The sequence below is a fragment of the Tachyglossus aculeatus genome, chromosome 14 (assembly GCF_015852505.1).
Source record: "Tachyglossus aculeatus isolate mTacAcu1 chromosome 14, mTacAcu1.pri, whole genome shotgun sequence".
Classification (NCBI taxonomy): Eukaryota; Metazoa; Chordata; class Mammalia; order Monotremata; family Tachyglossidae; genus Tachyglossus; species Tachyglossus aculeatus.
In genome coordinates, this window is record NC_052079.1 from 2,112,454 (window position 1) to 2,137,305 (window position 24,852).

The window sequence follows — 24,852 nt, forward strand, 5'->3', positions numbered from 1 at the left end:
AAGGTGATCAGGTTGTCCCACCGGGGGTCTGTCATCCCCATTTGACAGATGAGGGAACTGAGACACAGAGACGTTAAGCGACTTGCCCCACGTCACACAGCTGACAAGCGGCGGAGCCGGGATTAGAACCCACGACCTCTGACTCCCAAGCCTGGGCTCTTTCCACTGAGCCACGCTGCTTCACTCGGGGGTCTGGATGGCAAACGACGACTCCCCCTCAAAATATATGCCTCCCACTGCCCCACGTGTTGTAATTCACACAGTGGATAAGGCAGGAACCATGGGAGTTAGAAGGTCGTGGGTTCTAATCCCAGCTCCGCCACTTGTCTGCTGCGTGACCTTGGGCGAGTCACTTCTCTTCTCTGGGCCTCAGTTCCCTCATCTGGAAAGTGGGGACGGAGACTACGAGCCCTATGTGGGGCAGGGACTGTGTCCAACCCAATTAGTTGTATTCTAGACTGTTAGTTCTTCTAGACTGTGAGCCCACTGTTGGGTAGGGAGCGTCTCTACATGTTGCCAACTTGTCCTTCCCAAGCGCTTAGTACAGTGCTCTGCACACAGTAAGCGCTCAATAAATACGATTGATTGATTGATTGATTGTATTTTGTTTTGTTCTCTGTCTCTCCCTTCTAGACTGTGAGCCCGCTGTTGGGTAGGGACCGTCTCTAGATGTTGCCAACTTGGACTTCCCAAGCGCTTAGCCCAGTGCTCTGCACACAGTAAGCGCTCAATAAATACGACTGAATGAATGAATGAACGCCTGGCGCACAGTAGGCACTTACAAACACCACAATTATTATTTTTCCTAGGTTCACGGGAGAGAGCGGGTCTCCTGCTCCGCTCTTTGGGCCTCAGAGTGTGTTTGGGAGAAAGAAAAAGGAAAAAGAAAGCGGGCACAGACGCACAATCCCACCACACGCAGGTGACAGACGAGAGTTAAGCCCGTAGAGCTGCGGAGAATTAAATGCGGAGCAGAACCCGGAGTTCTCCGAGCGGAGGCCGCCGCCAGGCTGATCGCGCACTGAGGTCACATCCCGCCCCGTCCGTCTCCTCTCTCCTCCGGAACATCCGTCCCTCGGTCCCGGTGGTCCGTGGGATGACCACGAGCACTGACCCGCTGTGAGCCGACTTCTCTAGCCCTACCAAGTGTGCTCCGCCGAAAGGTCCGCCTCCCCCACGGCCCGGGGCGTGAGGTAGGCCCGGTTAAGAAGACCTCGTTCGATCGTATTGAGCGCTTACTGTATGCCGAGCGCTGTACTAAGCGCTCGGGAGAGTACATTACAACAACCACCAGACACATTCCCCGAACTCCTTTATCAGCCCAGGGGTACGGGGGGAACCCTAGGAATTCCGGAGCTCTAGGCTACGCCACGATCGTCCGTCCGCCCGCGCCCAGATCTGACCGCCACGCTTCATCTATGCTCCGTTCATCTGTTCGTTCATTATAATAATAATAATACTAATAATAATGGCATTTATTAAGCACTTACTATATGCAAAGCACTGTTCTAAGCGCTGGGGAGGTTACAAGGTGATCAGGCTGTCCCACGGCGGGGGGGCTCAGTCTTAATCCCCATTTTACAGATGAGGGAAACGGAGTCTTCTAGACAGAGCCCACTGTTGGGTAGGGACCGTCTCTATATGTTGCCAACTTGGACTTCCCAAGCGCTTAGTCCAGTGCTCTGCACACAGTAAGCGCTCAATAAATACGATTGATTGATTGAGGCACAAAGAAGTGAAGTGGCTTGCCCAAAGTCACACAGCTGACAATTGGCGGGGCCGGCATTTGGACCCATGACCTCTGACTCCAAAGCCCGGGCTCTTTCCACTGAGCCATGCTGCTTCTCTGCTTCGTTCGCGTTTCTGGAGCGCTTACCCGTGTGCAGAGCACTGTACTGAGCGTTTGGCAGAGTACGACAGAAACAATAAGAAGACACGTTTCCTGCCCACAACAAGCTTCCAGTCTAAAGCCAGAGAGGCGAGGGAGAGTGTCCATTCCAGCTGGGGATCCCTTTCTCGGGGGGCCCGGGCAGTCCTCGACTGATACCCACCCGGAAAAATCATCATCATCATCATCAATCGTATTTATTGAGCGCTTACTGTGTGCAGAGCACTGTACTAAGCGCTTGGGAAGTACAAGTTGGCAACATATAGAGACAGTCCCTACCCAACGATGGGGTTATAGGCGTGCACGAGGAGCGATGACGATGAATCATGAAGGGCCAAACAACCACCGTTCTTTTCAAGGAGAGATTGGACAATTTACTTTTCCCGCCTTCCTTTCACACTAGAGACCAGACCCCCTTTGACAAAATCAAACGAGGGGTATGACCTAATTACCCTCTATCTACCCCAGCGCTTAGTACAGTGCCTGGCACAGAGAAGCAGCATGGCGTAGTGGCTAGAGGGAGCCTGTCCTGAGAGTCAGAAGGTCATGGGTTCTAATCCAGGATCCGCCACTTGTCTGCTGGGTGACCTTGGGCCAGTCACTTCACTTCTCTAGGCCTCGGTTGCCTCAGCTGTAAAATGGGGATCGAGGCTGTGAGCCCCACGTGGGACAAGGGACCGGTCCAACCCGATTTGCTTGGCTCCCCCACAACGCTTAGTACAGTGCTGGGCACACAGTAACAAATACCACGATTACAATTACTACTACAAGGGATTGGGTCCAACCCGATTTGCCTGTATCCGCCCCAGAGCTTAGTACAGTGCTGGGCACATGGTAAGCGCTTAGTGAATACCATAATTATTATTCTAAGTGCTTCCCAAGAGCTTAGTACAGGGCTCTGCACACAGTAAGCGCTCAATAAATATGAATGAATGAATGACAAATAGCACAATTATTACTATTATTATTCAATCAAGCACTTTGGAATTGAAGGACTCTCACCCTCAACTCCTCCACCTTTCCGCCTTTCCGGCAGCCGGAGGGTTGGGAGCAAAAGTCCGTCCAGAACGACGGCCGGGATGTTAGCTCACGGTGTCTCATCCGCGCCAGGCGGAGACGACATCCGTGAGCTTGCGGCACCTAGGAACGTCCCCTCATCTAGCGAAAATCCACCGGACGTCATCGCCAAGCCACCCGTTAACGAAGCGGCCTGACCTTCCCTTCTGTGTTTATTGACTTATCCTGCCTCCCCGGGCTACTGGCCAGTGGCGTCCAGCTCACAGCCACCCAGGATCCTGATGGTTGGAAATGAATACGGCCCAGTCGGGAGCGGCTGTGGCCAGCATCATCTCTAATGCATTCTTGTCCTTCGGCCAATTCTGGAAGTCCGGGGACCGGATAATCTTTTTTGGGCCACGGGGAAACCAAGTGGGCAAGGTTAAACCGGACCTCAGGGAGGTGGACGGTCGTTTCGGTCTTGGGACACGGTTTGACACCTGAAATGCAGGCTTTTCAATACAATTCGGAGCAGAGGAGAATTTGCAAACACACTTTTCTACCACGCTCTGCCAACAGCCAACCGAGCTCTTCCCCCCCACCAAAAAGAACCGTTCCCACGGAAAAAGACCCTGTGGGTAGACAATCGGATTGCCCACGACCAAATCAAAGGAAAAGTTCAGAAAACCCAAACTGGATGTGGTTTGGTCTTTCAAAGAAATGCACTTACGTTGTTCTTCTTCCTCTGCTGTTCCACGGCATTCTTCAGCGCGCCTATCTCGTTTTGGAGACGGGATATCTCCTTCTCTTTCCCTGCGATCCTAAGTTAGAAGAGACATTTGGGAATCGTGACGCCGGCTCAACAATTTGGCTCGACAAACGTTCTTGCAGAATTCGCCTCTTTCCTTCCACGAGGGAAGCAGCGCGGCTCAGAGGATAGAGCCCAGGACTGGGGGTCAGAAGGATCTGGGTTCTAATCCCAGCTCCGCCGCTCGTCTGCTGTGTGGACGAGAGGTCGGCGGCGCGGCAGAGGAGATGGGGGTACAGTGAGAAGGTTGCCATGACAGGAGCGAAGTGGGTTGGAGTAGCAGAGTAGCGAGGGGAGGTAGGAGGGGGCGAGGGGATTAAAGCCCATGGCGAGGAGTTTCTGTTTGACGCGGAGGTGGAAGGGAAACCACTGGAGGTTGTTGAGGAGAGGGGAAACGTGGCCTCAACGCTTTTGTCGAAAAATCACCCGGGCGGCAGAGCGAAGTACGGACTGGAGAGGGGAGACGCAAGAGGCTGAAGCAAGGAGGCCTCATCAACAGCCTGGTGATGGAAACGGCCCCACTTTTTTTTCCTGGGAATTTGGGGGCAAGGACGGATGGGGATGAAGTCCTCTGGCTGGGATTATTTCAGAGCCGGTCTCGTCTAGAGCATGGGGAAACGCGGGGGCTCATTCTGCCTCCTCCTCTTCGCCGGGCTCAAGTCAGTCAGGCCATCGTATTTACTGAGCGCTAACTGTGTTCAGGGCACTGGTCTAAGTGCTTGGGAGAGTTCGATACAACAATAATAATAATAATAATGATGGTATTTGTTAAGTGCTTACTATGTGTAAAGCACTGTTCTAAGCGCTGGGGGGATACAAGGTGATCAGGTTGGCCCACGGGGGGCTCACAGTCTTCATCCCCATTTTCCAGATGAGGGAACTGAGGCCCGGAGAAGTGAAGTGACTTGCCCAGAGTCCCACAGCTGACAAGTGGCGGAGCTGGGATTTGAACCCATGACCTCTGACTCCAAAGCCCGGGCTCCTTCCACGGAGCCACGCTGCTTCTCAACAGATACAATACAACAAGACAACGGATACATTCCCTGCCCACGCCAAGTTAGTTGTGCAGAGCCCAGGAGTCAGAGGACATGGGTTCAAAACCCGGCTCCGCCGCTAGTCTGCTGTGTGATGGCGGGCCTCAGTCCCCTCCTCCGCAAAATGGGGGTTGGATACCCGTCCTCCTCCCTCCCTCCTCCCTCCTAGAGAAGCAGTGTGGCTCAGTGGAAAAAGCCCAGGCTTTGGAGTCAGAGGTCAAGGGTCCAAATCCTGGCTCCGCCAATTGTCAGCTGGGTGACTTTGGGCAAGTCACTTCACTTCTCTGGGCCTCAGTTCCCTCATCTGTAAAATGGGGATTAAGACTGTGAGCCCCCCGTGGGACAACCTGATCACCTTGTAACCTCCCCAGCGCTTGGAACAGTGCTTTGCACACAGTAATCGCTTAATAGATGCCATCGTTATTATTATTATAACTTGGGCTGTGATCCCCAGGGGGGATAGGGACTGTGTCCGGCCTGATTATCTTGCCTCCACTCCAGTGATGAGTACAGTGCTCGGCACATAGTGAGTGTCTAACCCATACCAAGTTATTATCACCTGGCAGTGACGATCCACCCTTTCGGCTGCTCAAGGAACCTGCCCCTTCTCCCCCTTCTAGACTGTGAGCCCGCTGCTGGGTAGGGACCGTCTCTATATGTTGCCGACTTGGACTTCCCAAGCGCTTAGTCCAGTGCTCTGCACACAGTAAGCGCTCGATAAATACGATTGAATGAATGAATGAAGTGCCCCCGTAATAGCAGGTCTTGTAACCGAGGGAGCGGATGATTGCACGAGACCTTCATAGATAGATGGAGCGTAATGGCAGGTCTTGTGACCGAGGGAGCAGATAATTACATGAGACCTTCATAGATAGATGGAGCGGTGAATAGAAGGGTGATGGGGAAACCGATCTCGGCAGGGGAGACGGGGGTGCAGGCTTGGATCTGAAACCCGACTGAGGAAAGTAGGACCACTTCCCAAAGTAAGAACTCGGAACTGTTTTTACTTACACTTGCAATAAGTCTTCACTTGGAGCAGGAGAAACCTATGAGAGAGTTTCAAACAACATTTTTAAAATCGACCAAAAGAATTTTTTTTTCCACTGCATGGAACAGTCTTTGCCCAGGACTTCCTAGTCTCCCCGAGACCCTTGAGAGGGGCTTCACGTCCTTTCCCCTTCTAGACTGTGAGCCCGCTGTTGGGTAGGGACCGTCTCTATATGTTGCCAACTTGGACTTCCCAAGCGCTTAGTACAGTGCTCTGCACACAGTAAGCGCTCAATAAATACGATTGATTGACTGATTGATTTCCAGAGACCATCGGGAAGGGAAGACCCCACCTGCTCAGCCGTCTGGCTCCCGGCAGCCAAACAGCTGGGTCTGGGTGTCATGAGTCTTGGGTTCTAATCCTACTTCTTCCCCTTGCGTGCTGTGTGACCACAGCCAAGTCACCTAACCTCTCTGGACCTGGCTTTCCTCATCGGTGAAACATGAACCCCGATAACCTTACATCTACCCCTCTGCTTAGCAGAGTAGCGCTTAATAGACGCGATCATTTAATTGATCACACTTAACTGACGTGATCAATAGACGTAACGTGAACAGTTACCCATCCGTCTTTTTTGGATCTGGTATTTATCAACCGCCTGCTGTGGGTGGAAGTAATTTATAATATATAAAGATACGCAAATAAATGCCGTGGGGTGGGATGAATATCAAACGTCCAAAGGTCACAGATCCGAGCGCAGAAATGACGCGAAAGGGAGAGGGAGGCGGGGAAAAGAGGGTTTAATCGGGGAAGGCCTCTTGGAGACGTGGCCTTAATAAGGCTCCGAAGGTGGAGAGAGAGTGGTGGTCTGGAAAATCCGGAAGCGGAGGGAATTCCAGGCTAAGGGAAGGACGCAGAAAGGGGGTTGTAAGAATAAGAGTCATACGCATCACTTATCCGTGTTCCTCGGATTAAGGAAGGATGTTGGATGGCTACCTGTCGAGCGTTCTGTTGCTGGAGCTCCTGGATTTGAGATCTGAACACCTGGTTTTCATCTTGGACGTCCTGTTTAAACAGAGAAGCATTGAGTCTTCCAGGATTTGCACTCAACTCCCAAAGGCGTTTTTTAATTCACAAGCCGGTCATCTTCACCTGCAGCAACCTCCCTTTGTCGGCCAGATCCGTCTCTCTCTCTTTCAATACGGCTTCCACCACCTTCACCGCGTCGTCTTTGCTCTTCAACCTGCGGAGCAATTCGACAAGAAAATGCTTAGGGGCTCCTGCCCTCTGCCAAAGCTGGACGGAGATGGTGGCCCAATTTTTGCCCCTAAGAGATCCGGTTTCACCCAGGCTGAGCGTTTCGTTTCGTATAATCGTATCGGTTGAGCACTTACTACGGCCCGGGCCCTGTACTGCGCGCTGGGGTGGATATAAATTAGGGTGGACACACGTGGGGCTCACGGTCTTCCTCCCCGTTTTCGAGATGCGGTAACTGAGGTCCAGAGACGTGAAGTAACTTGCGCAGGGTCACACAGCAGACAAGGGGTGGAGCCGGAATTAGAATCCAGGTCCTCTGATTCCCCGGTCTGGGTGCTTTCCACTAGGCCTCACTGCCTGTCGTGGCGTTAGATATTCCAACGCAGACGTCCTCGGGGGCAGATCGAGTTTGGTTTCTCTGGGGCATGATCTTAATTCGGTGCCCTGCAAGCACTCGATATGACTAATCGACCGATTCCAAAAGGGTTTCCTCTCCTAGGACCCCCAGGGACCCTAAAAGCTAATCCCTTCTCTTGCTTCCCATCACCGGATCCAGCAGGATAGGACCTCCTCTTCGGTGGCTATCAGCAGCGTGGCTTAGCGGCTACAGCCCGAGCCTGAGAGTCCCGGCTGTGGGACCTTGGCCAAGTCATTTCACTTCACTGGACCTCAGTTACCGCCTCTGAAAAACGGGATTAAGACGGCGAGCCCCATGTGGGATCTGGATCGTGTCCACCCTGATTAGCTGGTCCCTATCCCAGCACTTAGTACAGCACCTGGACCATAGTAAGCACTTAAATACCATTAAAAAAAGGCGGGGGGAATGATTAAAGTTGATTCATTCATTCATTCAATCGTATTTATTGAGCGCTTACTGTGTGCAGAGCACTGTACTAATCAATCAATCAATCGCATTTATTGAGTGCTTACTGTGTGCAGAGCACTGTACTAAGCGCTTGGGAAGTCCAAGTTAGCAACATATACAGACGGTCCCTACCCAACAGTGGGCTCACAGTCTAAAAGGGGGAGACAGAGAACAAAACCAAACGTACTAACAAAATAAAATAAATAGAATAGGTATGTACAAGTAAAATAAATAAATAGAGTAATAGTAAATAGTAAAATTTTTCAGAAAGTCTCCAAAGCAGCCCGAAACTTTCAGGACGCATCAGCCTTGCACGTTGGCCTCACCCAGAAGAGTACTTACAGGCATTTGAGCTCCTGAATTTGTAGTGCCGCCGCCGCCTGAAAGAGAAGTTCAGAGGTTTGCGTTCAGTTCGGAAAATGAGACAACATAAGCACCCTTCCGGTCCTCCAGGGACTCTGTCAGGAACCCATCGTAATATATGTATATATGTTTGTACATATTTATTACTCTATTTATTTATCTTATTTGTACATATCTATTCTATTTATTTTATTTTGTCAGTATGCTTGGTTTTGTTCTCTGTCTCCCCCTTCTAGACTGTGAGCCCACTGGTGGGTAGGGACTGTCTCTATGTGTTGCCGACTTGGACTTCCAAAGCGCTTAGTACAGTGCTCTGCACACAGGAAGCGCTCAATAAATACGATTGATTAATGGGGGTTTGTCTCTGTCTGTTGCCGAACTGTACTTTCCAAGCGCTTAATTCAGTGCTATAAGCGCTCAATAAATGCGACTGAATGAACGAAACGAAGTGGACCCACGGGATCGGTCATCGTTCTGCTTGGCTCTGCCCAAAGCTCACATCTTAGGTCACGTCAGAGAAGCAGCGTGGCTCAGTAGGAAAGAGCCCGGGCTTTGGAGTCAGAGGTCATGGGTTCAAATCCCGGCTCTGCCACTTGTCCGCTGCGTGACTTTGGGCGAGTCGCTTCACTTCTCTGGGCCTCACTTCCCTCATCTGGAAAATGGGGATGAAGACTGGGAGCCCCACGAGGGACAACCTGATCACCTTGTAACCTCCCCAGCGCTTAGAACAGCGCTTAGCATTCATTCATTCATTCAATCCCATTTGTTGAGCGCTTACTGTGTGCACAGCACTATACTAAGCGCCTGGGAAGTACAAGTTGGCAACATATAGAGATGGTCCCTACCCAACAGTGGGCTCACAGTCTAGCACATAGTAAGTGCTTAATAAATGCCATTATTATTATTATTATTATTATTATTATTATTATTATTATTATTATTATTATCATCTCCGCTAAGCCCACTCCCTGCGGCACCGCTGAGCATGCACGGTGTGCGGAGCACTGTACTACGCGCTTGGGAGAGTACACCACAATCACAAACAGACATGTTCCCGGCCCACAACGAGCTCAGAGTCTCAAGGGAGGGATGGACATTAATATAAATAAATTATGGATATAGATCCGTAGCCTTTAAGCCCTCGATATTCACCTCTCCCTCTATTCCAAAGAACTCGGGAACAGGCGCGTAATTTTTATAGGTTCCTTGTGGGCAGGGAATGTGTCTGTTTATTGGGACCGTCACCGTTCCGGAGCGAGTGTTCGTGCGCATGGCCGCTCCCTGCCATGCATCAGTCAATCAATCAATCAATCAATCAATCAATCGTATTTATTGAGCGCTTACTGTGTGCAGAGCACTGTACTAAGCGCTTGGGAAGTCCAAGTTGGCAACATCTAGAGACCGTCCCTACCCAACAGTGGGCTCACAGTCTAAAAGGGGGAGACAGAGAACAAAACCAAACATACTAACAAAATAAAATAGAATAGATATATACAAGTAAAATAAATAGAGTAATAAATATGTACAAACATATATACATACTCCCCCTCCCCATCCCCCCCGCCTTACCTCCTTCCCCTACAGATTTATTACTCTATTTTACTTGGACATATTTATTCTATTCATTTTACTTGGTTTATATGTTTTGTTTTCTGGCCTGTCTCCCCCTTCTAGATTGTGAGCCCGCTGGTGGGTAGGGACCGTCTCTAGAAGTCGCCAACTTGGACTTCCCAAGCGCTTAGTCCAGTGCTCTGCACACAGTAAGCGCTCAATAAATACGACTGAATGACTGTGAGACCCCCGTGGGACAACCTGATCACCTTGTAACCTCCCCAGCGCTTAGAACAGTGCTTTGCACATAGTAAGCGCTTAACAAATACCATCATTACTATTAAACCGATTGTAGGCGGGGAACGGGCCAACCAGCCCTGCTCCCCAGCGCTCAGTCCAGTGCTCGGCACCGAATAGGTGCTCAATAAATACGGCCGGCTGTCGGTTCCAGAAGAACTCCTCATCGGTTCCAAAAGGCGACCGGGGGTCGTACCTGTTGCGAGCTCTTCTGTGCGAGCTCCTGGACGTGGGTTTTTAGGGAGGCGTTTTCGTCTCGAAGGGCCTTGGGGACGAGAAGGGCAGACGGGTGTAAAAGACGCCCCGCTGAATAAACACACGCACGCGCACCCGGCTCAAATCCCTCTCCCACCAGATTCCCGCTCCTGACCTGTAACCGTTTTCCGTGGTCGGCCAGCTCTTTCTCCCTCTCTTCCAGCACGTTCTCCGCGGATTTCACTTGTTCCTCCTTCCCTTTCAATCTGCACAATTAAATTCCCAAAGGCTACGGATAAAACCTTCCTGAAAACCCACTGTTGGGCAGGGACTGTCTCTATATGTTGCCAATTTGTACTTCCCAAGCGCTTAGTACAGTGCTCTGCACATAGTAAGCGCTCAATAAATACGATTGATGATGAAAACGGCCCAGGGGACCTGATTCTTAAAGGCGCCTGGGGTTTTAAAAAGCTTCACGGGACCGTCCGCCGGGACCAGGCAGCGTGGCTCAGTGGAAAGAGCCCGGGCTTTGGAGTCGGAGGTCAGGGGTTCAAATCCTGACTTCGCCACTTGTCAGCTGGGTGACTTTGGGCAAGTCACTTCGCTTCTCTGGGCCTCAGTAGCATCATCTGTTGAGAAGCAGTGTGGCTCAGTGGAAAGAGCCCGGGCTTTGGAGTTAGAGGTCATGGGTTCAAATCCCAGCTCTGCCAATTGTCAGCTGGGTGACTTTGGGCAAGTCACATCACTTCTCTGTGCCTCAGTTACCTCATCTGGAAAATGGGGGTTAAGACTGTGAGCCCCACGTGGGACAACCTGATCACCTTCTAACCTCCCCAGCGCTTAGAACAGTGCTTTGCACATAGTAAGCGCTTAATAAATGCCATCATTATTATTATTATCATAAAGTGGGGATTAAGACTGTGATCACTTCACTTCTCTGGGCCTCAGTAACCTCACCTGGAAAATGGGGAGGAAGACTGTGAGCCCCACGTGGGACAACTTGATTACCTTGTATCTCCCCCAGCGCTTAGAACAGTGCTTGGCACATAGTAAGCGCTTAACAAATGCCATCATTATCACCAAACAGATGTGGGACGGTGCTCGGAACTGGGAGGTCGGAAAACCCCGAGTTCGGGAAAATTACGCCCGTCTGAGGCAGAGTACTGGGAATGGTCCGAGAGGACAGAGCTGGGAAACGGGAGCCCCGGGTTCTAATTTCAGCCCTTCCCCTGGTCTGCTGTGTGACCTCGGGCAAGTCGCTTAACTCCTCTGGTCCTCAGTTTCCTCATCTGCAAAATGGGGGGGATGAGACATCTGCTCTCGCTCCCTACTTAGAGAAGCAGCGTGGCTCAGGGGAAAGAGCCCGGGCTCGGGAGCCAGAGGTCGCGGGTTCTAATCCCGGCTCCGCCGCTTGTCAGCTGGGTGACCTTGGGCAAGTCACTTCACTTCTCTGGGCCTCGGTTCCCTCATCTGGAAAATGGGGATGAAGACTGTGAGCCCCACGGGGGACAACCTGATCACCTTGCATCTGCCCCAGCGCTTAGAACGGTGCTTGGCACATAGTAAGCGCTTAACAAATACCAACATTATTATTATTATTATTACCGGGGGCGTGGAAGGCCCTTATTATCGCTAATCCTAATTTTTTATATTATAAAAAATTATTTTTATTTTCGTAGCGATGAGAGGGGATGCTCTGACGCTTTTTCAGTCAGCAGGGGAACAGTCCAGTACTAGAAAATGGTGGCGGGAACTTCTACCCTGCCCGACCTTCAAGCACTTCTTGGCCACTAGCACGGCCTAATGGCTAGAGACCGGGACTGGGAGTCAAAGGTCACGGGTTCTAATCCCGCCTCTGCCACTCATCTGCTGGGTGACTGCGGGCAAGCCGCTCCGCTTCTCTGGTCCTCGGTTCCCTCCTCCGCAAAATGGGGATTGCACCTTCGAGCCCGATGTGGGACAGGCGCTGCGTCCAACCCCCAGCGCTTAGTACGGGGCCCGTCACAGAAGACGCCCTTAGCGAACACGACAATTATTAGAATTATTATTATTATAGTCACTACCTTCAGTTGGAAACCCAGGCAGCTAGAAAGGATATTTCACGGAAAAACGGGGAGTCGGGGGAACGTCGCTCGGTACCAATACTCACAGACTCTCAAGCTCCCGGATTTGGGCCGTGAAGGATACCTAGATGGTTTTGAGCAAACGGATAAATTAATTCCCGCTTTCGCTCTGACCCTTCCGATCCCGAGCTACCGAAACGCTCCCCGTCCCCTGGGGTCGTTCGTGGGATTTCACACCTCCAGAGGGGTCTCGTTCAAGACCAAAGGAGGACGGGAAGCTGGTTTAAAAGGCAAACGGTGGAGACTGCTCTCGATTTTGTACTTCCCAAGCGCTTAGTATAGTGCTCTGCACACAGTAAGCGCTCAAAAAATACGATTGATTGATTGATTTTCTCTGAAGGGAAGGCGACGAACACCTTAAAGCTACAACCGCTACCGCTGAGCGATTCATCTGTCCCCCGTTCGGCTGGTGGGAAGAGCCCGGGCCTGGGAATCAGAGGACACGGGTTCTCATCCCGGCTCCGCCACGTGCCTGCTGGGTGACCTTGGGCAAATCCCATCCCTTCTCTGGGCCTCAGTTCCCTCATCGGGGAAGTGGGGATGAAGACTGCGAGTCCCACGTGGGGCGGGAACTGACTGGCTTCTATCTACCCCAATCAATCAATCAATCCATCGTATTTATTGAGCGCTTACTGTGTGCAGAGCACTGTACTCAGCCCTTGGGAAGTACAAGTTGGCAACATCTAGAGAAGCAGCATTGCTCAGTGGAAAGAGCCCGGGCTTTGGAGTCAGAGGTCATGGGTTCGAATCCCGGCTCTGCCAATTGTCAGCTGTGTGACTTTGGGCAAGTCACTTCGCTTCTCTGGGCCTCAGTTCCCTCATCTGTAAAATGGGGATTAAGACTGGGGGCCCTACGTGGGACGACCTGATCACCTTGTAACCTCCCCAGCGCTTAGAACAGTGCTTTGCACATAGTAAGCGCTTAATAAATGCCATTGTTATTATTATTATCTAGAGACGGTCCCTATCCAACAGTGGGCTCACAGTCTAAAAGGGGGAGACAGAGAATAAAACATATTAACAAAATAAAATCAATAGAATAGATATGTGCAAGTGAAATAAATAGAGTAATAAATACGTACAAACATACCCCAGTGCTCAATACAGTTCCTGGCACACAGCGAACGCTTAAATACCATTTTTAAAAGTGTTTTCAATATACCCACCCCCACCGTAAAAACCAGCGTCCCCCCTGCCAAGAATTGTTGCTTTACCTGCTGGGCCTTCTCAAGCTGGATTTTTCCCACTTCTTCTTTCAGGGCCTCCACTTCCTGCTTCAAAGCCTTGAAGGTGACAGAAAGGTAACATTTATTACTCTATTTATTTTACTTGTACATATCTATTCTATTTATTTTATTTTGTTAGTATGTTTGGTTTTGTTCTCCGTCTCCCCCTTTTAGACTGTGAACTCACTGTTGGGTAGGGACTGTCTCTATATGTTGCCAATTTGTACTTCCCAAGCGCTTAGTACAGTGCTCTGCACATAGTAAGCGTTCAATAAATACGATTGATGATGATGATGATGATGACGGGATCGGCCAGCGGAACGGCGGGAGGCCACGCGACCGGCTCGGGACACGTGCGAGGCCGGAGGCGAAACGGTCGGTCAGTGGGTCGACTGTACCGGCTACGCGTTCATCATCATCATCAATCGTATTCATTGAGCGCTTACTGTGTGCAGGGCACTGTACTAAGCGCTTGGGAAGTACAAATTGGCAATATATAGTGACAGTCCCTACCCAACAGTGGGCTCACAGTCTAAAAGGGGGAGACAGAACAAAACCAAACATACTAACAAAATAAAATAAATAGAATAGATATGTACAAGTAAATAGAGTAATAAATGTGTACAAACATATATACATATATACAGGTGTGAAGCGCTTACTCACGTAAGCTTCCCCACGTGCGAAGCGCTTACCGTCCCCGCCCGTCCGGCTCAAATGTTTCGTTTTGTCATCATCCTCAATCGCATTTATTGAGCGCTTACTGTGTGCAGAGCACTGTACTAAGCGCTTGGGAACGCCAAATTGGCAACATATAGAGACAGTCCCTACCCAACAGTGGGCTCACAGTCTAAAAGGGGGAGACAGAGAACAAAACCAAACATACTAACAAAATAAAATAAATAGAATAGATATGTACAAATAAAATAAATAAATAAATAGAGTAATAAATATGTACAAACATATATACATATATACAGGTGCGAAGCGCTTCCCCACGTAAGCTTCCCCACGTGCGAAGCGCTTAAGGTCCCCGCCCGTCCGGCTCAAATGTTTCGTTTTGTCATCATCATCAATCGCATTTACTGAGCGCTTACTGTGTGCAGAGCACTGGACTAAGCGCTTGGGAAGTACAAATTGGCAACATCTAGAGACAGTCCCTACCCAACAGTGGGCTCACAGTCTAAAAGGGGGAGACAGAGAACAAAACCAAACATACTAACAAAATAAAATAAATAGATATGTACAAGCAAAATAAATAAATAAATAAATAGAGTAATAAATATGTACAAACATATATACATATACACAAGTGCGAAGCGCTTACCATCCCCGCCCGTCCGGCTCAAATGTTTTGTTTTGTCATCATCATCAATCGTATTTATTGAGCGCTTACTGTGTGCAGAGCACTGGACTAAGCGCTTGGGAAGTACAAATTGGCAACATATAGAGACAGTCCCTACCCAACGGTGGGCTCACAGTCTAAAAGACTGCGTAAAGTGAATCTTTACACTTTCGATCTCACTTCTCTAGTTACATACTACAGAAATGATCCCTGAAAGTCGTCTGCCTCCCCCTTCTAGACGGTGAGCCCGCTGTCGGGTAGGGACCGTCCCTAGATGCTGCCAACTTGGACCTCCCAAGCGCTTAGTCCAGTGCTCCGCACGCAGGAAGCGCTCAATAAATACGACCGAATGAGTACCTGAATGGTCTTCTCTTTGCTCGCGGCCTTCTGCGCTTCGGCTTGCAGGAGCTCTTCCGCGGATTTGAGCTTCCCGTCCTTCTCGCGGGTCCTGAGGTAGAGGAACACCGTGTTAACGAAGGAAGAGAGCCATTCCATCGCCCGGACCCTCCGGTGCTTGGGAGGGAGAGCGCGAATCGACATCGGCGATGGCCGTCTGGTACGTTAACACAGGAACCGTTCTTCTTCGCCGCTGAATCCGGGCTCTGTCCGATGGTTTGGGGGGAAAAAAGGAGTCATTATGGCAGACAACGGAGCCGCAACATGACAACGCCACGGGGCTGGCAACGAACAGGGACCAATTAAAGCAAGGGAGAAAGAAGCATCATCCTCAGGGCCCAAATCTGGAGCTTGGGAGCCCTCTGATAATAATAATGGAGAAGCAGCGTGGCTCAGTGGACAGAGCACGGGCTCTGCAGACAGAGGTCATGGGTTCAAATTCTGGTTCTGCCAATTGTCAATCAATCAAATCAATCAAATCAATCGTATTTATTGAGCGCTTACTGTGTGCAGAGCACTGCACTAAGCGCTCGGGAAGTACAAGTTGGCGACATATAGAGACAGTCCCTACCCAACAGTGTCAGCTGTGGGACTTTGGGCCAGTCGCTTCACTTCTCTGGGCCTCAGTTCCCTCATCTGTAAAATGGAGATCAAGACTGTGAGCCCCACGTGGGACAACCTGATCACCTTGTAAATTCCCCAGCGCTTAGAACAGTGCTTTGCACATAGTAAGCGCTTAATAAATGCCATCATTATTATTATTATTATCTGGAAAATGGGGATTGAGACTGTGAGCCTCACGTGGGACAACCTGATCACCCTGTAACCTCCTCCCCCAGCGCTTAGAACGGTGCTTTGCACATAGTAAGTGAACTCAGCAAATACCATGGCTCAGCGGAAAGAGCCTGGGCTTGGGAGCCAGAGGTCGTGGGTTCTAATCCCGGCTCCGCCACATGTCTGCTGTGTGACTTTGGGCAAGTCGCTTAACTTCTCTGTGCTTCAGTTCCCTCATCTGTAAGACTGTGAGCCCCTCATGGGACAACCTGATCACCTTGTATCCCCCCCACAGCGCTTAGAACAGTGCTTTGCACACAGTAAGCGCTTAACAAATACCACTTAAAAAAAATAATAATGTTAGAGCTGGAGAGCCCTCTAATAATAATAATAATGTTGGTATTTGTTAAGCGCTTACTATGTGCATAGTACTGTTCTAAGCACTGGGGGAGATACAAGGTAATCAGGTTGTCCTACGTGGGGCTCACAGTCTTCATCCCCATTTTACAGATGAGGTAACTGAGGCCCAGAGAAGTGACTTGCTCAAGGTCACACAGCTGACAAGTGGCAGAGGCGGGATTAGAACCCATGACCGCTGACTCCCAAGCCCGGCTCTTTCCACTAAGCCATGCTGCCTCTCTAGACTGTAAGCTCGTCGTGGGCAGGGAATGCGTCCGTTTACTGGTGTGCCGTACTCTCCCGAGTGCTTAGTACAGCGCTCCGCACGCAGTAAGCGCTCAATAAATGCAACCGAATGAGATAAGACCGAATACAGGGGCTGTTTCTCCTTCAATCAATCAATCAATCGTATTCATTGAGCGCTTACTGTGTGCCGAGCACTGTACTAAGCGCTTGGGAAGTACAAGTTGGCAACTTGTCAACTTGGTCGCTCTCAGCCCCGTCGAGAGGATGGCCTGCCTGTAGAGAGATTTCCGGGGTCGGAAGCCTTCGGGGAAAACCCTGAGGCCGCGTGGGGAACGACTCTTTAATTAAAAAATAACCTTAAAAAACCCTAAAACTCCATCATATGTTATCAAAATCCACATCTTGACCAGGTGTGGGAATGGAGGTAAATCAAGCTATTTATTAAGCACTTATTGGGTGCACAGCACTGTCCTAAGCGCTTGGGAGAGAACGATACAGCATTTATTATACTATTCATAATAACGTCCGACTCCCCCTCCTTATTGGGTGCACGGCACCGTACTAAGCGCTCGGGAGAGAATGATACAGAATTTATTATACTACTCATAATAACGTCCAACTCCCCCTCCTTATTGGGTGCACGGCACTGTCCTAAGCGCTCGGGAGAGAACGATACAGCATTTATTATACTATTCATACTAACGTCCGACTCCCCCTCCTTATTGGGTGCACGGCACTGTCTTAAGCGCTTGGGAGAGAACGATACAGCATTTATTATACTATTCATAAGAACGTCCGACTCCCCCTCCTTATTGGGTGCACGGCACTGTCCTAAGCGCTCGGGAGAGAACGATACAGCATTTATTATGCTATTCATAATAACATCTGACTCCCCCTCCTTATTGGGTGCACGGCGCTGTCCTAAGCGCTCGGGAGAGAACGATACAGCATTTATTATACTATTCATAATAACGTCCTACGCCCCCTCCTTATTGGGTGCACGGTGCTGTCCTAAGCGCTTGGGAGAGAACGATACAGCATTTATTATACTATTCATAATAACGTCCGACTCCCCCTCCTTATTGGGTGCACGGCACTGTCTTAAGCGCTCGGGAGAGAACGATACAGCATTTATTACACTATTCATAATAACGTCCGACTCCCCCTCCTTATTGGGTGCACGGCACTGTCCTAAGCGCTCGGAAGAGAATACGGCATTTATTATACTATTCATAATAACGTCCAACTCCCCCTCCGTATTGGGTGCACGGCACTGTCCTAAGCGCTCGGGAGAGAACGATACAGCATTTATTATACTATTCATAAGAGCGTCCGACTCCCCCCGTCTAGACTGTAAGCTCGTTGTGGGCAGGGAATGTGTCTGTTTCTTGTTTTATCGTTCTCTCCCGTGCTCTTAGGACAGTGCTCTGCACATAGTAAGCGCTCAATAAATACGATTGATGATAGTGAGCGCTCAATATATACGAATGATATGTTCCCTCCCGTTCCGTTCTTGCTCTTCCATTCTGTTATTCCACCTTACTCTCCCGAGTGCTTAGGTCAGTGCACGGCACCCAATACACGTTCATGATTGCTTGTACTTAAATGCCCTACACTTCTGAGGGTCCCCAAAGTAATCCTGGAGTCAGAGGTCATGGGTTCAAATCCCGACTCTGCCACATGTCTGCTTTGTGACCTTGGAAAAGCCACTTCACTTCTCTGAGCCTCAGTTCCCTCATCTGGAAAATGGGGATGAAGACTGTGAGCCCCACGGGGGACAAACTTGATCACCTTGTATCCCCCCGCAGCGCTTAGAACAGTGCTCTGCACATAGTAAGCGCTTCACAAATGCCATCGTTATTATTAAGTATTATTAATTATTATTAATTATGAATCTTCTTGACAAGAGGATTACATTTACAGGGTGAAATTCTTGGCCCGCCCAACAGGAAAGTCGTGGGAGTAAAGAAATGGGAGGGAATCCAAGTGGAAAAGACAATGATGGATAAGGTTACTTACGCTCTTCGGAGTTCTTCGTTGAGGGAAGTGAGAGCCACCTGCAATAGAAGTGTTTTGGGTTTTTATTTCTGGTGCTTGTAAATAATAATAATAATAATAATAATAATAATAATAATAATAATAAATAATGGCATTTGTTAAGCACTTACTATGTCCCAAGCACTGTTCTAAGCGCTGGGGGGATACAAGGTGATCAGGTTGTCCCACGTGGGACTCACAGTCTTCACCCCCATTTTACAGACGAGGGAACTGAGGCTCAGAGAAGTGAAGTGACTCGCCCAAGCTCACACAGCAGACACGTGTTGCCAACTTGTACTTCCCAAGCGCTTAGTCCAGTGCTCTGCACACAGTAAGCGCTCAATAAATACGATTGAATGAATGAATGAATGGAGTTAGCTTGGCTCTACCACATCGCTTAGAACAGTGACTGGCACACAGAAAGTGCTTAACAAATACCATGCTGCGGGAAAGCAGCGTGGCTCAGTGGAAAGAGCCCGGGCTTTGGAGTCAGAGGTCGTGGGTTCAAATCCCGGCTCCGCCAACTGTCAGCCGGGTGACTTTGGGCAAGTCACTTCACTTCTCTGGGCCTCAGTTCCCTCATCTGTCAAACGGGGATTAAGACTGTGAGCCCCCCATGGGACAACCTGATCACCTTGTAACCGCCCCAGCGCTTAGAACAGTGCTTTGCACATAGTAAGCGCTTAATAAATGCCATTATTATTATTATCGCTATCGTTATAACCGCCGAACGACTCAACACCTCACGGCATTTGGTCACCACGTTATCATGTGAGGGGCCAACGGGGGCCAAAGTTCTGAAATCCTGAAGGCAGAATTTCCCTAAGCGCGCGCGCGAGAGTTTTCCGAGGATCCTGCTATCTTTCCGCTGATCCGCGGGTGGGATTGAGCGCTTAATAAATGCCAATTATTATTATCGCTATCGTTATAACCGCCGAACGACTCAACACCTCACGGCATTTGGTCACCACATTATTGTGTGAGGGGCCAACGGGGGCCAAAGTTCTGAAATCCTGAAGGCAGAATTTCCCTAAGCGCGCGCGTGCGAGTTTTCCGAGGATCCTGCTATCTTTCCACTGGTCCGCGGGTGGGATTGACTGTTGTCCCGCCGGTCACGCCCTACCTGATCGGTTTGCTGGGCTCGAAGGCGTTCGACGTCTTTTTTCAGGGTCGCGTTTTCTGTCCTCAGGGCCTTTGGAAACAAACACAGGATACGGCTTTCAGAGAGCTACCCTTCCTGGAGACGGGGGGGAATAATTTTCCTTTTTCCCGAGCGCCAACCTTCCTATTCTTCAACAAATACGCCCACTCTCTGTGCCGTGCCTTTCCCCTCTTGCCGCGTTAAGCCTGACACTTTTTCTTCCTACTTTCTGGACGGGTAGCTCATGGCGGGGACGTGTCCGCTAACTCTGCTGTAGCGTAAGCGCTCAATAAGTACCACTGATTGATGGAAACCTGACGTTTCTCACTCCCTACCCCTGCTCTTTTCCCACCCTCATCCTTGCCTCCGTTCATTCAATGACCGTGCGGTCGGACGGTCGTATGTATTGAGCGCTTCCCGTGGGCAGAGCACCGGCCTGAGCCCTTCTATAATAATAATAATAATAATGATGGCATTTATTAAGCGCTTACTATGTGCAAAGCACTGTTCTAAGCGCTGGGGAGGTTATAAGGAGATCAGGGTGTCCCACGGGGGGCTCACAGTCTTCATCCCCGTTTTACAGATGAGGGAACTGAGGCTCAGAGAAGTGAAGTGACTTGCCCAAGGTCACACAGGTGACAATTGGCAGAGTCGGCATTCGAACCCATGACCCCCGACTCCAAAGCCCGGGCTCTTTCCACTGAGCCACGCTGCTTCTCTCTGTGAGCCCATTGTTGGGTAGGGACCGTCTCTAGATGTTGCCAACTTGGACTTCCCAAGAGCTTGGTACAGTGCTCTGCACACAGTAAGCGCTCAATAAATACCACTGAATGAACTGGGAGAGCTACGGAGGCCACTGATGCCTACTTTTTTGGTTTTGTTGTCTGTCTTCCCCCTTCTAGACTGTGAGCCCACTGTTGGGTAGGGCCCGTCTCTAGATGTTGCCAACCTGGACTTCCCAAGCGCTTAGTCCAGTGCTCTGCACACAGTAAGCGCTCAATAAATACGAGTGAATGAATGAATGAAAAAGCACTGGACTAAGTGCTTGGGAAAGCGCAATACGACAATAAACGGACACATTCCCTGCCCACAACGAGCCTGCAGTCTACAGGATGCACTCCAAATCACTTCATATATACCTGTATATATGTATATATGTTTGTACATATTTATTACTCTATTTATTTTACTTGTACATATCTATTCTATTTATTTTATTAGTATGCTTGGTTTTGTTCTCTGTCTCCCCCTTCTAGACTGTGAGCCCACTGTTGGGTAGGGTCTGTCTCTATACGTTGCACATTTGTACTTCCCAAGCGCTTAGTACAGTGCCCTGCACACAGTAAGCGCTCAATAAATATGATTGATTGATGATTGACTGATTGATTCAACGATCTCCCTTTCCTTCACACCATCCCCAAGGCCCAGACTGAGCCCCCTTTTTCCTCTCCTTCTCCCCATCCCACCCACCCTACCTCCTTCCCCTCTCCACAGCACCTGTATATATGTTTGTCCCGATTTATTACTCTATTTATTCATTCATTCATTCAATCGTATTTATTGAGCGCTTACTGTGTGCAGAGCACTGGACTACGTGCTTTATTTTACTTGGACATATTTACTATTCTATTTATTTTGTTAATGATGTGCATCTAGCTTTACTTCTATTTATTCTGACGACTTGACACCCGTCCACGTGTTTTGTTTTGTCGTCTGTCTCCCCCTTCTAGACTGTGAGCCCGTTTTCTGCGTAGGGACCGTCTCTATATGTTGCCGACTTGGGCTTCCCAAGCGCTTAGCACAGTGCTCTAAGCGCTCAGTAACTACGACAATGAATGAATGATCTTGTTTTCAGTGCTCTAAGCGCTCAGTAAAGACGACTGAATGAATGGATGATCTTGTTTCACTCCGTGGGACTCCCCAAGCGCTTAGTACAGTGCTTTGCACACAGTAAGCGCTCAATAAATACTTTTGAATGAATGAATGAATGACTCGATGAGCGCTTACTGTGTGCAGAGCACTGTACCATGTGCACGGAAGAGCATAATCCTAACAGACTTGGTAGACAAGGTTCCTGCCCACGAGGAGCTTATAGTCTAGAAGGGGTTGGCACAGTATACGCTCTGCCCCAGGAGAATCTGTTGCAATAATAATAATAATAATAATAACAATAATAATAATAATAATAATAATGGTATTTGGGAAGTGCTTACTATGTGTCGAGCACTGTTCTAAGCACTGGGGTAGATACAAGGCGATCAAGTTGTCCCACACGGGGCTCACAGTTTTAATCCCCATTTTACAGATGACTTAACTGAGGCCCAGAAGTGAAGTGACTTTAGACTGTTACTTTAGACTGTGAGCCCACTGTTGGGTAGGGACTGTCTCTATATGTTGCCAATTTGTACTTCCCAAGCACTTAGTACAGTGCTCTGCACACAGTAAGCGCTCAATAAATACGATTGATGATGATGATGAAGTGACTTGCCCCAAGTCACACGGCGGGATTAGAACCCACGACCTTCGACTCCCAAACCCGGGCCCTTTCCGCTGAGCCACGCCGCTCCTTCAGCAAAGGTCTTCAAGCGCTTAGTCCAGTGCTCTGCACACAGGAAGCGCTCAATAAATACGATTAGAATGAATGAATATTTGCCAGATCTCTCCTTCTTTTGGGACTTGATATGCAATTGTTTAGACAGTGAATGTGGCCACGTTGAAACAACAGCTCTAGACTGGAAGCTCGTTGAGGGCAGGGTCTGTTTATTGTTCTATTGTCCCCTCCTAAGCGCTTAGTACAGTGCTCTGCACACGGTAAGCGCTCAATAAATACAACTGAATGAACGGCTGCTGACCCCAGGCCGACACTGAGATGGCCAGTCTCCGTGAGGCCGTTGTGGGCCAGAATGTGTCTGTCTGCTGTTGTTGTCCCCTCCCAAGCGCTTAGTACAGTGCTCTGCACACGGTAAGCGCTCAATAAATACAACCAAATGAACGGCTGCTGACCCTAAGCCGACACTGAGATGGCCAGTCTCCGTGAGGCCGGTGTGGGCGGGAATGTGTCTGTCTGCTGTTGTTGTCCCCTCCCAAGCGCTTAGTACAGTGCTCTGCACACAATAAGCACACAATAGAGAAGCAGCGTGGCTCATTGGAAAGAGCCCGGGCTTTGGAGTCAGAGGTCATGGGTTCGAATCCCGGCTCTGCCACGTGTCTGCTGTGTGACCTTGGGCAAGTCACTTCACTTCTCTGAGCCTCAGTTCCCTCATCTGGAAAATGGGGATTAAGACTGTGAGCCCCCCGTGGGACAACTTGATCACCTTGTATCCCCCCCAGCGCTTAGAACAGTGCTCTGCACATAGTAAGCGCTTAACAAATGCCATCATTATTATTATTATTAATAAGCGCTCAACAAATACGGCTGAATGAATGAATGATCTGCCAATCATCAATTTTTTTTTTTAATGGTGGTAGTTAAGCGCTTACCACGTGCTAGGCACTGTACTAAGCACTGGGGTATATAAAAGCCGATCGGATTGGACACGGTCTCCGTCCCACATGGGGCTCCCAGTCTTCATCCCTATTTTACGGATGAGGTGACTGAGGCCCAGAGAAGTCAAGTGCCTTGCCCGAGGTCACACAGCAGACAAGTGGCTAACAATCTGATTAGAAAAAAAAAATCACCCAAAGCTGTACCTTCAATTCCTCTTCTTTATTAGCCACCTGTATCAACCCGGTTTCCAGGAGTTCTTCAACGGTTTTTAATTTCTCGTCCTTCTCTTGAATGCTGAAAAGGCAAAATTACCATTACTACTAATGACGACGATGACTGCATTTGCTGAGTGCTTACTATGTGCCAGGCGCTGTACTAAGCGCCGGGGGGGAGCACAGGCAGATCAGGTTGGACACGGTCCCCATCCCATTTGGGGCTCACAGTCTCAACCCCCATTTTACAGATGAGATAACTGAGGCCCACAGGGGTGAAGTGACTTGCCCAAGGCCACACAGCAGACAAGTGGCGGAGCCGGGATTTGAACCCATGACCTTCCAACTCCCGGCCCGGGCTCTAACCACTGCACCACGCTGCCTCTCCATATATACCATCCATCATCATCCATCAATCGTATTTATTGAGTGCTTACTGTGTGCAGAGCACTGTACAAAACCAAACCAAACATACTAACAAAATAAAATAAATAGAATAGATATGTACAAGTAAAATAAATAAATAAATACAGTAATAAATATGCACAAACATATATACATATATACCATATATCATCATTATTATGATATATATGTAGAAGCAAAATAAATAAATACAGTAATATGTACAAACATATATACATATATACCATATATCATTATTATAATGATATATTATTATTATGCCATTATTATTATTATTATTATATACACACCCAGCGACGCAGCAACTCCACCAGGAGACTACCGACCCCACCCCTCCACTAAGCGCTCAGTACAGTGCTCTGAACATGGTAAAGTACTCTGCCCATCCCCCCGAACCAAAGTAGCATCATTTTTATCTTTAAAAAAATTTTTTTGTGAGTGCGGGGTACTTTTTTTGCTACTACTTTATGCACTGGGATGGATACAAGATAATCCGATTGAACTTCCCTCTAGACTGCAAACTCATTACAGGCAGAGGGTATATTTGCTAAATCTGCTGTAATAATAATAATAATAACAATGATAGCATTTATTAAGCGCTTACTATGTGTAAAGCATCGATCTAAGCGCTGGGGAGGTTACAAGGTGATGAGGTTGTCCCAACAGTCTTAATCCCCATTTTACAGATGAGGGAACTGAGGCCCAGAGAAGTGAAGTGACTTGCCCAAAGTCACCCAGCTGACAGGTGGAGGAGCCGGGATTTGAACCCATGACCTCTGACTCCAAAGCCCGGGCTCT

At 49.1% G+C, this 24,852-nt stretch overlaps 1 protein-coding gene across 1 annotated transcript in view; it reads right to left on the bottom strand.

Annotated features, from left to right (window-relative positions):
• The window catches only part of KTN1 (kinectin 1), a 91,652-nt gene that overhangs the window by 21,534 nt on the left and 45,266 nt on the right, over positions 1–24,852 (bottom strand). The window contains exons 19-31 of the mRNA XM_038756212.1: positions 23,620–23,710; positions 19,912–19,980; positions 18,771–18,808; positions 15,294–15,384; positions 13,580–13,648; positions 12,392–12,429; positions 10,418–10,508; positions 10,244–10,312; positions 8,179–8,216; positions 6,867–6,957; positions 6,711–6,779; positions 5,738–5,772; positions 3,615–3,705 (exon numbers count right to left, since the gene is read on the bottom strand). Coding sequence (XP_038612140.1) covers positions 3,615–3,705; positions 5,738–5,772; positions 6,711–6,779; positions 6,867–6,957; positions 8,179–8,216; positions 10,244–10,312; positions 10,418–10,508; positions 12,392–12,429; positions 13,580–13,648; positions 15,294–15,384; positions 18,771–18,808; positions 19,912–19,980; positions 23,620–23,710 — 880 coding nt within the window. The remainder of the gene's footprint in view (positions 1–3,614; positions 3,706–5,737; positions 5,773–6,710; positions 6,780–6,866; positions 6,958–8,178; positions 8,217–10,243; positions 10,313–10,417; positions 10,509–12,391; positions 12,430–13,579; positions 13,649–15,293; positions 15,385–18,770; positions 18,809–19,911; positions 19,981–23,619; positions 23,711–24,852) is intronic.